The following is a 15,360-nucleotide window of genomic DNA, read 5'->3' as shown; positions in this document are numbered from 1 at the left end:
TGCCATTAACAAAAGACCTAAGACTCCTAATTAAGTATGACGCAACAGCTCCAGAAAAGACCACCACACATACATAATTCATCAATGCTGCCCTCATATTTCAGTGTCACCACTGAAATTTCTGCAAGGGACACATGGAGTCGCATTAAATTTCACAATCAGAATTTTAAATTATTAGAAAATAATAAACCTACTTATACAAATGACAAATCATTTAATTCATCAACAATCTTGCTGAAACACTTTCCAAGTCCCTATTTTTTCCTACTCCCAGGCAACTCCATAGGAGTCCAACACATTTAAAAGATTTATTATGACACACTACATTGGATTCTTTAAAAATTGAATGTAAACTACTTCTTATTAAGGGCTCTGAATCTTAGTTAACTCCATTTCATAAACAACAACATAGGAAATTTTTTAAACTATGACTAAGCTGATCTTTATAACACACCTTGACATTTTAAAACTATGGACGAGATAACTGATTTTTCTTCACATTTTACTCTTCCTAAATATAAAAGATATATACTTTCTCTCAGTACATCCTCATCAGAAAACCAAAAACCCATAGTGAGATATTTCAGAACTCAAGTTAGTCTAAATAGAACTTCAAAGCTGCATTACTGAGAAATATTTGAGGATTTCTCTTACCTCTGTTTCTGTACAATGTGAATATTCCAATTTACCTGTAATGAAAATACAAAAAGTTACTTTCAGAGGATTTTGGTTTTTTTATCATTGACAAAAAATATCTGAGCTATTCTGACTATGGCTTCATTATATCTATGAAAATTTATACAAAATAAAGGTGTTAAAATGACCAAATTTCTGGAAGGTCCTGCTTAAGGATTTAAGTTTAAAAATACCCATAAAAGAATAATAAAGAAAAAGATGGGAAGAACATGCTTAACTGTAATAAGATATGAAGCATACACACATATTTAATACATATATAAATTAATGAAAGTAAAATAAAAATATATTTTCTTGCTTTCTTTTTAAAATAACTTAAAATACTTTAAAGGCCTTTAAAAAGTACCATTTAAAATACTTTTAAATACCTTAAAAAAATCTTTAAAAGACTCTTGGGCTCTTCCCTAAATATATTTCCAGTTTAAAGTTACACTGATTGTTTCAATTAACGCAGAAATGTTTCAAACTCCTATTTAATATACGATGGTTATTTTTCTTTAATACATGAATAGACACAACCATATAATTAATTTAGTAATTCTTCCAGTAGAGGATCATCTATAGAATAACCAGACTGAACAATATTTGGCTGCACCAACGTTAACACTTTCTCGTCATCACTGAGACATAATACCAAAGAACATGTACAGTTACATATTTCTGTCAATTCGGGTGATTAAAACATACTTTCAAAATAAAAAGACTGCTATTTTTATTTTATTTATTTATTTTTTTTTCCCTGTACGCGGGCCTCTCACTGTTGTGGCCTCTCCCGCTGCAGAGCACAGGCTCTGGATGGGCAGGCTCAGCGGCCATGGTTCACGGGCCCAGCCGCTCCACGGCATGTGGGATCTTCCGGGACCAGGGCACGAACCCGTGTCCCCTGCATCAGCAGGCGGACTCTCAACCACTGCGCCACCAGGGAAGCCCAAGACTGCTATTTTTAAAGGAGAATCACTTATTAAGTAGCTTTAACAAAAATAATACATAATTTCTCCAGTCTACATTTCTTAAATTTCATTGTCCTAAGTTCAAATACATATTTATCTCTACCTCTTTCCCTCCAACCAAAACTATCTTTCCTCCTAGCTAACTCCTTCTCCCCAACAACTAATGGGTTGCTCCATTTTTTTTAATGATTAATGAGAATTTATATACCTTAGAGTCTATGATGATACCACCAAAAAAAAACATAAATAATGTTTTTATATGCCTCCTAACTCTTAAGATGAAAAATAAAGTTGAAACCCACATTTCTGTTGACCTAATGATACTAATGTGAAATACTGGCTGAAATTGAGACCAGAAAATAAGGAACCTTGGGTTCTGTGAATTAAAAATGATATATAAGCAATAAATAATTTTAAATTATATGAAGACACAGATAAAATGGGTTTAATATATGTGTGTATATACTAGAGTTTGATAAATATATAACTTATATATTTAGTGTTATATAAAATTATATATTATAGTTACATTTTTCATGTTATATATTATCTTTTATTTATTTATATATGACTGCTCAGAACATTAGTGCTTTTGGTAGATTAATTATACTTCACTCCTAGAGAAATGGTAATTAATTTAACATAGGAAAGTACTGTGGACAGGAATAGCTCACAGAAGGGCACAGAATACCTCTCAGCAAATATTTACTGAGTGTCTACTCTGTAAAGGAGGAAGAGGGAGGGAGAAATACAGTATTAAGACAAGTCATAACAGAGAGTAACCTCTTTGAGGGTACATGGATACACATCTTCGGTATGATACATTCTCAGGGTAAAGAGAATTACAAAGAAAAACAATTTTATGTAGTAGGTTTGTTGTTGGTAATAGCGTTGGTGAAAAATTCTGAAACTATTTTGTATGTACTGTATCACTGAGCAAACTAGTAAATACAGTGATATTGTTGGGAATCAGCAACAGAGGGAAAAGAATATACACCTAACACGTGGGAAGCAGAGAAGAGCCCTGCAGTGGCGAACTGGACCAAGAGGTATTATACAACTTCAGAAAACCATCTATTTCCTAGCTCTGCCCTCCAAAAGAGGGAGAAGCAAGAGCACCCCAGTTTGCAAGAGCATTCCTAGCCCATTCCCACTCAAAGGAACCAGGACTCTGGGAAATTGGCAGAAATCAGGGCTGGGACAGGTAAATTATTAGATAAGCTTCATTACTTTGCACTAGAAAGTAATGAAGTGCCCAAAGAATGACAGAGGTACAAAGTCCTGTAAGATTTTTTCAGTGACCTCTACTATAAAACTGAAAATGCTTTCCTGTAAGAGTACCAAAATTTTTGTGAGAACACACACTGCTTTCCGTTATTCAATCTGAACTGGTAAGTCACACAAATATGAAAAGGTGGTTAGGGACTTCCCTGGTGGTGTAGTAGTTAAGAATCAGCCTGTCAATGCAGGGGACACAGGTTCGAACCCTGGTCTGGGAAGATCCCACATGCCGGGGAGCAACTAAGCCCGCGAGCCACAAATACTGAAGCCTGCGTGCCTAGAGCCTATGCTCCGCAACAAGAGAAGCCACCGCAATGAGAAACCCGCGCACCGCAATGAAGAGTAGCCCCTGCTCAACCCAACTATTGAAAGCCTGTGTGCAGCAGCAAAGACCCAACGCAGCCAAAAATAAATTAAATAAATAAATAAATAAGAAAAGGTGGTTAAGTATGAAGTGCCTGACCACCTGTACTACTCTGCCATCCAAATCCCTGCTCAGACTCTGACCCAGGAATCAGAAAATCCCAATTACATGACAGCAGAGCTTCAAGGAATCCTGGAAATGATCTTTCCCAATCCACTCATCCATAAATGGGTAATCTGAGCCTGAGGAGCCAAACATGCACAAAATGACAGAGCGAAGTGAAGCCTCCAAGGCTCCGACCCCCGCAAAAGTATCAGTGTGCTTTTGTTACCCTGCTCCTCCATTCCCACTTGCAGGGCCCAGCATCCCAGCTACCTACCACTGCTGACATTGTTTCTGGGGAAAGGCACCCCCGATTTAACAGTTGGAAACTTCCAGTACAGCACCTAGGATTTTCATGTGACACCTTTGAGCCTTTCTTCAAAGGCTGGCCACCTCTGTTTACAGAACCAGACCTAAGGAATCTCTCTAAAACCTACAATCTTATGACTTCACTTTCAACAACCCCATGACTTCACTTTCAACAATCCCAGTAACCTAAGCTGATGGTAGGCCTAAGCAAGGTTTGAGATTATTAAATGCAGTAAATTAGTTCTTTCAATTAAAGTAACAACTTTACTGATTTATTGATTCTATTAATTTTTATTAGGTTAAATTTAATTAGAAGGCTAGATTAACTATGTGATGATACAAAATAAAATCAAATATCTGAAATAGTACTTAAACATTAAGTTTCAAAATATTTTAACATTATCAAAGTACTTACACACTAGGAAGAGGGATGATTTGCATAGCAAGCCAAAAATTCAGTTCAGTATTTCTCAAAAGGAAAGAGCATTTTAACAATGCTGCAAGAATCAAGGCTGGGGTTTAGACCCTTCTTTTTAACTAATTCTGAAATATTTGATGCTCTTAAGATTTACTAGACAAGTTCCCTCATGTCCCAGTAAACAGAAAAACTAATGTCTTCCTATAAATTAACATAGAATGGCTTTAAAAAACCACACTAGTCCTAGTATGAAATGTCTGTCATAAAGAACTCATCACCTAAGAAACACTGTCACCTTTAGCAGACATTTTAAATCTCAAATATTGATAATCAGATAATCCCACTCAGCAGGCCTGCTCAATAAGGTACCAGAGGGAACACATCCCACCCAGTAGGCCACTCAGAGCCCTGCTGTTCACACAGCACTTTCTGAAACGGCCTCACCTCAATGGAATCACAAATTCTGATGAACCACACAACTATCTCGTGGAAATTAAGGCACAGTTTCAAAAAAATTCACAGATGTTCACAGAGGTGAATAACAGTTTTAAATTAAGGTAGTACTCCAGTCTTCGGGGTAGAAACCTCAGCATATGGCTGAATTATCACACAGTCACATTATCAATATGATTCAAATTAGCTGAATACACAAAAGGCAAACTATGCCTGCCAAAAAGACACAGAATCCCGGTAACTTTTAGGATGAATAAATGGCTCTGAGAATTACTCTACAATTTTTTTCCTCTGTGACCAAACTCTGGGCAGTGTCTAGGTCTATGTTCTTTTTCATGGTGAAGCAAAGCAGTATCAATAGGTACACCTGCCTTCTCGCCAGCTCACTCCTATCCCCCTCGTTCCTTCAATAAATATTTACTGAATTCCTACTAAATACTACTGGTAACACTGATGATAAAGCAGCCAACAAGTCAGGCATGGTGCTTGCCCCATAGGGCTTACATGTTAGTGAACAGAGACCAAAGAAGGCAATCAAATAAAATAATTACAACTGGTTATCAATGCCATTAAGGACAGAAAAGGGAGAGAAAGAAAACAGCAGGAAAGACTCCTTGAGAAGATGACATTTAAATAGAGATCTTGAAGTGGGGTAGCAACTCACTGCAGGGTTGGGGAAGCCGCTGCTCTGTCTGGAACGAGGTAGCAGCTGTGGGAGGGCCCTGGAAGCTTCTGCAAGGACAGGCGGGGGCAGATCACATGGGCCTTGAAAGACAGTACAGGGAGTTTCAATCTGAGGTGAAGTACAATGGGAAGCTCATGGAAGATGCTAGAAAGAGCGTGAGCTGGTGCGAGATAGGTTTCCAGGTCAGTCATGCCATATGAAGAAAGCAGCAGAGAGGATCCAAGTGAAAGCCTGCGGTCAGTGAGGAGGCCACTGTCACTGTCTTGGGGAGCAACGGGGCTGCCAGCCTGGTGGTGGCAGCATCCAGGAAGAAAAGCAGCGGGCAAGGTATGAATCAAGGAGCAGAACGCACAGAACCTGCTGATGGGCTAATCACAGGTGGAGTAGGGGAAGAAGGAAAGAAGGATGCCCTGACCATGCTCCATTTTTCCAAGGAAAGTATTCTCAACGACTTGATCAAAACTGATCAACAACAGCACTAGTTTAAGAACTCAAATATTTTATAAGAGAGAAGTAGTAGGCTTTTTGGACAGTTTTTATATTAATACTAGGAAAAAAAAGAGAATAGTTTTGAACAGTTAACAGGCTAAAATTTAGCAATAAAATAATTCCTGCAGCCTAACCAAGCCTGGATTTCTGAAACACCGTGGCCACTGAGGGCTTAGAATCCATGATCAGCATATACTTTAGTTTGCTGGGGGGGGGGGGGGGTTTGTTTGTTTGTTTGTTTTTAGGCCGCGCCATGCAGCATGTGGGATATTAGTTTCCCGACCAGGGATCGAACCATGCTCCCTACACTGGGAGCACAGAGCCTTAACCACTGGACCGCCAGGGAAGTCCCTAGTTTGCTGTTTCTGTATCAAAAGTAAGGACAGGGAAACTCTGTAATCAGCTTATACCCAGCTCCCCCATAAAATCATTTTTTCCAAGTTACATTTTTAATGAGGAAAAAAAAGCTATACATTTGACACAAGAAACAGCTACATAGGGGATACTTTTATTTTGACTGTTAAATTATAAAATCATTATCCTCTATGTCAAACAAATTCACTAGTTATATAAATGCTCAAAGATTAACAGGAACTTAGAATGTAGAAATGGGAGAAAACTAGTATACTCTCTGACCAGCTAAAGAGTTTCATTAAGTTTCTCTTCTTGTCCTGGCTGTCAGTAAGAATGAAATAAAATTTAACCTTCCACCACCATAATGTCCCTGTGCTAATATATTTCTTCACAACTGCTGATGTTGAAGCAGTTGAGTATCTAAGTAAGCTTTCTCTTGGTTGCCTTGGTAAGGCCATCTGGTACAATAAGTATCAAGAAAAAGCCTTTAGATTTTGACAGGCCTAGGTTCAAATCGTCCTTCCATCACTTAATAATTGTGTGATGCGACTTTAAAATAAGATACTTCCCAGAGTTTTAAGCTTTCTCATCTACAAAAAAAGTGGGATAATTCCAACCTCATGAGGCCAATACGAAAATTAAATGAAATAAAAAATGTTTTGAAGCGCTCTGCATAATGCCTACAGTAGGGGCTCAGCAACTGGTGGGCTTATCATCACAACCCTGTGGAAAGAAGGGTGATGTGGACACATGAAAATAAAGTCCTGAGTAAAACCGGCAGCATGAATTAACAGAAAGATCTTAGTATTCTTCAAAACTCTTGTGATAAAATGTTCTATAGAGAAACTGAATATAAATTTTTATGTTTACCAGATTACAACCATGTAAAAGAGGTATAGACTTTGAAATACAAAAAGTAGCTAAGTCATATGATGGATTGTTGTAAAATTCAGCTCATTTTTATACCTGCTCACTAACATCTTTAAAAGCCACTACCTTTTACTCTACACCTCTCTCCAGAGCTTCCTAACACACACACTCTCCTCTCCTCATGTGATGGTATCTGGGTGGGGGCGGCGGGGGCGGGGGGGGGACAACATCAGCAGAGGCTCAGGCCAGGGTAGTGGGAAGGGGGGTTTCATCAGTTATTACTCAAAAGTGAAATAAGAAAGTCTGGAATGGCCATATCTATCATCAACCCATAAAGAGACTACATAAGCCAAATAATGACACCCCCGCCCCCAAAGATGTCCACATCCTCATCCTCAGACTCTGTGAATACATTACTTTAACGGCAAAGTGATTTGCAGCTGTGGTTAGGGGTCTTGAGGTGGGGAAGAGTACCCTGGATTATCCAGGTGGGACCAATGCGATCACAAGGGGCCTTACAAGAGATCCAGAGAAGGAGCGGTGGTGATGGAAGCAGAGGCTGGAGTGACATGATTGCAGGAAGGGGGACACAAAGCCAAGGAATGTGGAAAGCCTCTCTAGAGGCTGGAAAAGGCAAGGAACAGATTTTCCCCTGGAGGCTCCTGAAGGAATACAGCCCTGCCAACAGCTCAATTTTAGCCCATAGGACCCATTTTCAGACTTCTGACTGACAAAACTGTAGGATAATAATTTTGTATTGTTTTAAGCCACAAAATTATTGGTGATTTGTTACAGAAAACAAATATACAGACCATTAAAAAGTCAAAGCAATATGACGCCCTCTCACCATCCCAAACATGACCTTCAGGCCACCCTGTATACTGGCTAATCCCATAGAGAATGACCCACAGGGCACAGGACAACAGAGCACAGTGGTTAAGAGCAAGGACTCCGGGCCAGACTTTGGGGGTTTGAATCCCAGGTGGGCTGTTGGCTGTACTTAAGGCCTCTACACTTCACATCCCATTTGTAAGGTGGAGGTTAATAACAGTACCTATCACAGGGTTGTTGTGAGGAGCAAAAGTAATAATCAAAGTAAACTGCTTAGCCTGTCACCTGTCACACGATAAGTACTTGATAAAACATTAGCTCTATTACCACTTAAGTCTTTGAAGCATTCTCTCCAGGGAGAAAATAAGTCAAAAAGACTCTCCTCTCCCAAACCCAAAAAGCTGTGGTCCACAGACCGCTTGACCCCTCAGATATGGAGGTATAATTGACAGACCCACACCCATGCCCTGGCCTGTAAGGAGGAAGCCCGCCATGCCGTCTGTCCACCTTGAGTCCCCTGCACCTGTACGTGCTGCGTCAGCCACAGGAGAAGACATGGGGCTCACGGCCCTCACCCCACTCTCCTCTGTCCTCCCCTCACCATCTTCTCTCCTCCCTGTCCCGTCCAGGGCATGTAGTGCTCATCGTCCACTGCCTGTGCACAGGCAGAGAGTCTTATCTTACCTCTCAAGTTCTCCTTCCAAAACTGACAGTACTAAGAATGATTCCGGTTATTATAATTTTTCATCTCTCTACCCTGAATAACTCTGGTTGAAAGCTTCATTCAGATGGACTGACAATTATTTTCACAAGGCCCCAATCTTAAAGGAAATGCTATGATCAATGGAACTATTCTGAACACCTCTGCCAGAAACATATTAAAGACAAAAGGCATCCATCCAAAATTTCCTAGACATTTCTAGATATCCATGTCATTCAAACCACCCCCACAATGCTCTTTTAAATTCTAAGAAAATAAATTATTGTTAATGAAATATTAATACTTCAAATTAATCCACACTTGCTTTATATGGATCAAACATATTCTACCTGCTGGTGTGAAGCCCAGACCTGAGAAGCACTGCTGTAAAACCTTCATTTTTACAGCTGGGGAAGCTCAAGCTCTGAAGAATAAAATGACTCAGGGAAGGTCAAAGAACTGGGACCAGTCACCCAGCCCAGTAAGGGAGAGACTACGAAGCAACGAGTGCCCAGAAGTGAAGCACGGGTTGGCACTAGGGGGCAAAGTTCAAGAATAAGTGAGAGAGTGGCATGGACATATATACACTACCAAACATAAAATAGATAGCTAGTGGGAAGCAGCCACATAGCACAGGGAGATCAGCTCCGCACTTTGTAACCACCTAGAGGGGTGGGATAGGGAGGGTGGGAGGGAGGGAGACGCAAGAGGGAGGAGATATGGGGACATATGTATATGTATAACTGATTCACTTTGTTATAAAGCAGAAACTGACACACCATTGTAAAGCAATTATACTCTAATAAATATGTTAAAAAATAAATAAAATAAAATAAAGAATACTAACAACAAATTTTGCTAAGTACCAGGACTTCCCTGGTGGTCCAGCAGTTAAGACTCCATGCTCCCAATGCAGGGGGCCTGGGTTTGATCCCTGGTCAGGGAACTAGATCACACATACTGCAACTAAGACCTGGCGCAGCCAAATAAATAAATAATTTTTTTTTAAATTTGCTAAGTATCACTTTGGTTTACTCATCCCCTGCTCACAACTAATAAATGTGGGCAGAGAAAAAAAATATGATGTGTTTATGTGAGCTTTATAAGTCCCTTTAATAAGACAAAGGAAACCCCTGAATAATCAGTGTGAACAATACACTTAATCACATTTTGTAGGATTTGGAGCATAATCTTACCATTTTAAGGAAGTATAGAACTTAAAGTCATTATATGTTTCCTTGTATAATCAGCATTGCTCTTACAGATGACTGATTTTTTTTTTTTTCCTGGCCACGCTGTATGGCTTGTGGGATCTTAGTTCCCGGACCAGGGATTGAACCTGGGCCCTAGGCAGTGAGAGCGAGGAGTCCTAACCACTGGACCGCCAGGGAATTCCCTTCAGATGACTGATTTTGATCCTGACCCTGGTGAGGAACATAACCTTTCATCTGAGTACCACTTATGGACGAAGCATTCATTCATCTCTTCACTCATGGACAACATGTCTATGTGACAGGTTCTCCCCAGAATTTGACTCTCCTTCCTTGAGATCATCTGACCCCATTGGCAGACTCTGCCCCAAGCCAGGCTCTAGAACCTTCAGCGTCAAGTCACCTTTGCCATAAACCTCAAGTTTAACCCAATTCTGAAATGTGGGGGCTTCTGCTTTAACTTTGAGACTCAGACAGTACTTTGCATCCTAGATCCTGTAACTAAATCCTTTATCTCAAAAAAAAAAAAAAGGGAAGCAAGCCGTGGCTTGGCTTATTATTGCCAGTTGCCTTCCTAGGGACTACCTAGCCCTTGGACCTAATATCCCCAGCAGAGACCACTTGCTGGCCCTTATCTGCAGCCCCTGCCTCCCTTCTGATTCTGCTTGCTCATCCGACGAACCCAGCTGACTGCCTTACAGAGCTAACACCCCTGATTTCTGCCCCTCCTCCACCACCAAACCCTCCCAACCTATTCCATGGCACTAGAGTAATCAAATATAACTGAGCCTGTTCTGAAATGAAAGTCCTAGTAATACATTTTGTTAATTATTAGGTTATTTTTTTCTATTTAGCAACCTTAATTAACTAAACTTTATATCATCTCATAGAATAAACATCATTAAATGTCAAGTATTTTCTACTGAAAAATAATTACTTCAGTTTCAGCATAACTTTTTTCAACAAAACTCAAATACTATCTTTGTTTCATGTAATTTAGCAACACTCAAAGCTTGTATAGCAAAGAGGTTTCCCCTCCTGTGCAGATTCTAGTCGAACAGTAGTGGCTGTCTAGGATGCCACTTTCAGAAGAGTTCTGAGGGCAGCTATGGGGTGGGAGGAGCCCGTGACCATTTAGTAATGTTTCCATGGCACAGAGGGATGGGCAGTGCAGAGGCCACATTTCTAACACTCCTGTGTTGGATGCGATGATGGAAGTTGTGGTCCTTTTCATGTACAGTGTGGATTTGGGTTAAAAAAATTTCCCTAGTGATATTAATCCAAACATTAGTTGCCTGAGTTTCATGAGACCTCAAAAATACACTGAGATCACAGCACTTTATCACTTTTCTTCAAGAACAAGTAGAACTTGGAGGGGAATTCCCCAAGCCAAATCATAAAAAGAGATGACTAGAGAGTGTCAATCCCAAATGTTCTCATATTTCCTATCAATTGAAAAAAATCTGGCTGTCATGCATTTCATACCCTGTGTATTCTCCTAAGAATCTCCTCTCCACTGTGGCCTCTGATCATGTACGAGACCATCCTAGCCAAGAGGAACCCTGCCAGAGAGGTATCTCAGGTACTTCTTCTATCCCCAGACTGAAGCTCCTTTAGATACAGCACCATAACTGCCATCTATATCCATTTGCCCGAATATGTTACTTATCCTCTATCAAGATTGGGTATACCTGATTTAAACTATAAAAACTACCTAGGCACACATTTTTAGTTATTTAACCTTTAGTATATATATATATATAGTGTGTGTGTGTATATATATATATATATATATATGTATTATACCTATGAGTAAAATATAGGGTTGGCCAAAAAGTTCGTTCAGGTTTTTAACCAACCCAATACTAAGTTCTTTAAATGCAAATGGAATCAAAATGACTATTAACTGCCAAAGGAGGTCAGAGTTAGGGATCAACTATCATTAGAAATTTTTTTTACAAATTTTAATCATTTAATCATTCCCCACCAATAAAATTTAATTTTATACACATCAGAAAAAAGAGTAACCAAATGTTTCATCTAAGCTATGTCTTATCTTACAGTTCTCAAATGAAATTGGTTTCAACAGTTTAGGGGAAAAAGTTATATTTACATTCATTTTATTATTAATGTAAGTAAGCCCCCCAAAACTCCCAAGGATTTAAAGAGGCTAAATTAAATTATGAGTAAGTGAATATCAAACAAGTTAGAAAGTGATAAAGTGAAAGAAAGCTAAATTCAAGAATACTATATGATTTTTTAAATTTAAAACTAGTATAAGTGGTGGTCAAACACTAACTTTCCCTCACATTTTTTTTAACATCTTTATTGCAGTATAATTGCTTTACAATGGTGTGTTAGTTTCTGCTTTATAACAAAGTGAATCAGCTATACATATATCCCCATACCTCCTCCCTCTTGTGTCTTCCTCCCACCCTCTCTATCCCACCCCTCTAGGTGGTCACAAAGCACTGAGCTGATCTCCCTGTGCTATGAGGTTGCTTCCCACTAGCTATCTATTTTACGTTTGGTAGTATATATAAGTCCATGCCACTCTCTCACTTCGTCCCAGCTTACTCTTCCCCCTCTCTGTGTCCTCAAGTCCATTCTCTACGTCTGTGCCTTTATTCCTGTCCTGCCCCTAGGTTCTTCATAACCTTTTTTATTTTTTTTAAGATTCCATATATACGTGTTAGCATACGGTATTTGTTTTTCTCTTTCTGCCTTTCTTCACTCTGTATGAGAGACTCTAGGTCCATCCACCTCATTACAAATAATTCAATTACGTTTCTTTTTATGGCTGAGTAATATTCCATTGTATATATGTGCCACATCTTCTTTATCCATTCATCTGTCAGTGGACACTTAGGTTGCTTCCATGTCCTGGCTATTGTAAACAGAGCTGCAATGAACATTATGGTACATGACTCTTTTTGAATTATGGTTTTCTCAGGGCATATGCCCAGTAATGGAATTGCTGGGTCATATGGTAGTTCTATTTTCAGTTTTTTAAGGAACCTCTATACTCTTCTCCATAGTGGCTGTATCAATTTACATTCCCACCAACAGCGCAAGAAGGTTCCCTTTTTTCCACACTCTCTCCAGCATTTATTGTTTGTAGATTTTTTGATGATGGCCATTCTGACTGGTGTGAGGTGATACCTCATTGTAGTTTGATTTGCATTTCCCTAATGATTAGTGATGTAGAGCATCCTTTTATGTGTTTGTTGGCAATCTGTATATCTTCTTTGGAGAAATGTCTACTTAGGTCTTCTGCCCATTTTTGGATTGAGTTGTTTGTTTTTTTGATATTCAGCTGCATGAGCTGCTGGAAAATTCTGGAGATTAATCCTTTGTCAGTTGCTTCATTTGCAAATATTTTCTCCCATTCTGAGGGTTGTCTTTTCGTCTTGTTTATGGTTTCCTTTGCTGTGCAAAAGCTTTGAAGTTTCATTAGGTCCCATTTGTTTATTTTTGTTTTTATTTCCATTTCTCTAGGAGGTGGGTCAAAAACGATCTTGCTGTGACTTATGTCATAGAGTGTTTTGCCTATGTTTTCCTCTAAGAGTTTGATAGTGTCTGGCCTTACATTTAGGTCTTTAATCCATTTTGAGTTTATTTTTGTGTATGGTGTTAGGGAGTGTTCTAATTTCATTCTTTTACATGTAGCAGTCCAGTTTTCCCAGCACCACTTATTGAAGAGGCTGTCTTTTCTCCATTGTATATTCTTGCCTCCTTTATCAAAAATAAGGTGACCATATATGCATGGGTTTATCTCTGGGCTTTCTATCCTGTTCCACTGATCTATATTTGTTTTTCTGCCAGTACCATACTGTCTTGATTACTGTAGCTTTGTAGTATAGTCTGAAGTCAGGGAGTCTGATTACTCCAGCTCTGTTTTTCTTTCTCAAGATTGTTTTGGCTATTCAGGGTCTTTTGTGTTTCCATACAAATTATGAAATTTTTTGTTCTAGTTCTGTGAAAAATCCCATTGGTAGTTTGATAGGGATTGCACTGAATCTGTAGATTGCTTTGGGTAGTAGAGTCATTTTCACAATGTTGATTCTTCCAATCCAAGAACATGGTATATCTCTCCATCTGTTTGTATCATCTTTAATTTCTTTCATCAGTGTCTTATAGTTTTCTGCATACAGGTCTTTCGTCTCTTTAAGTAGGTTTATTCCTAGGTATTTTATTCTTTTTGTTGCAATGGTAAATGGAAGTGCTTTCTTAATTTCACTTTCAGATTTTTCATCATTAGTGTATAGGAATGTAAGAGATTTCTGTGCATTAATTTTGTATCCTGCCACTTTACCGGATTCATTGATTAGCTCTAGTAGTTTTCTGGTAGCATCTTTAGGATTCTCTATGTATAGTATCATGTCATCTGCAAACAGTGACAGCTTTACTTCTTCTTTTCCAATTTGGATTCCTTTTCTTTCTTTTTTTTCTCTGATTGCTGTGGCTAATACTTCCAAAACTATGTTGAATAATAGTGGTGGGAGTGGGCAACCTTGTCTTTTTCCTGATCTTAGTGGAAATGGTTTCAGTTTTTCATCATTGAGAACAATGTTGGCTGTGGGTCTGTCATATATGGCCTTTATTATGTTGAGGTAAGTTCCCCCTATGCCTACTTTCTGGAGGGTTTTTATCATAAATGCATGTTGAATTTTGTCAAAAGCTTTTTCTGCATCTATTGAGATGATATGGTTTTTATCCTTCAGTGTGTTAATATAGTGTATCACGTTGATTTGCGTATACTGAAGAATCCTTGCATTCCTGGGATAAACCCCACTCGATCATGGCGTATGATCCTTTTAATGTGCTGTTGGATTCTGTTTGCTAGTATTTTGTTGAGGATTTTTGCATCTATATTCATCAGTGATATTGGCCTGTAATTTTCTGTTTTTGTAGTATCTTTGTCTGGTTTTGGTATCAGGGTGATGGTAGTCTCGTAGAATGAGTTTGGGAGTGTTCCTCCCTCTGCTATATTTTGGAAGAGTTTGAGAAGGATGGTGTTAGCTCTTCTCTAAATGTTTGATAGAATTCGCCTGTGAAGCCATCTGGTCCTGGGCTTTTGTTTGTTGGAAGATTTTAATCACAGTCTCAATTTCAGTGCTTCTGATTGGTCTGTGTATATTTTTTTCTTCCTGGTTCAGTCTCAGAAGGTTGTGCTTTTCTAAGAATTTGTCCATTTCTTCCAGGTTGTCCATTTCATTGACATATAGGTGCTTGTAGTAATCTCTCATGATCCTTTGTATTTCTGCAATGTCAGTTGTTACTTTTACTTTTCTAATTCTACTGATTTGAGTCTTCTCCCTTTTTTTCTTGATGAGTCTGGCTAATGGTTTATCAATTTTGTTTATCTTCTCAAAGGGGGGTTCAGTATTGATGTGATTCGTAATATGCCGTAGCCCCCGAATTTTAGTAATGTGGCTGCAAGGACTATAGAGCCTGCGATGGGAGCTTCTACATGTGCTTTGGGTAATCAAATGTGGAGGCCATAGAGGAGTATTTTTACTACAAAGGTTATCATGCAGGTCAGTCATATAAAGACGTTGGATCAGAGTTGCATAGTGGTAAGGCTCAGTATTGAAATACGAGGAAATTCAGAGAGCCCGTGGTGTTTTGTATGTATACTAATGCC

The 15,360-nt window shown here is 38.9% G+C and overlaps 1 protein-coding gene across 3 annotated transcripts in view; it reads right to left on the bottom strand.

Annotated features, from left to right (window-relative positions):
- Window positions 1-15,360, bottom strand: part of SPIRE1 (spire type actin nucleation factor 1) — a 211,915-nt gene that overhangs the window by 160,851 nt on the left and 35,704 nt on the right. For all 3 annotated transcript variants that reach the window (XR_003429070.1, XM_027088518.1, XM_027088519.1), the window contains exon 2: window positions 655-689. Coding sequence is in view for 2 of the 3 variants with exons in the window: in XM_027088518.1 (XP_026944319.1) it covers window positions 655-689 (35 nt within the window). In the remaining variant the exon portion in view is untranslated. The remainder of the gene's footprint in view (window positions 1-654; window positions 690-15,360) is intronic.

Source organism: Aethalodelphis obliquidens, unplaced genomic scaffold, assembly GCF_003676395.1.
Source record: "Aethalodelphis obliquidens isolate GAN/ISIS:26980383/991018 unplaced genomic scaffold, ASM367639v1 scaffold63, whole genome shotgun sequence".
Lineage (NCBI taxonomy): Eukaryota > Metazoa > Chordata > Mammalia > Artiodactyla > Delphinidae > Aethalodelphis > Aethalodelphis obliquidens.
The sequence above is the reverse complement of the archived record's forward strand: the minus strand, read 5'-3'. Positions and strand labels throughout refer to the sequence as shown.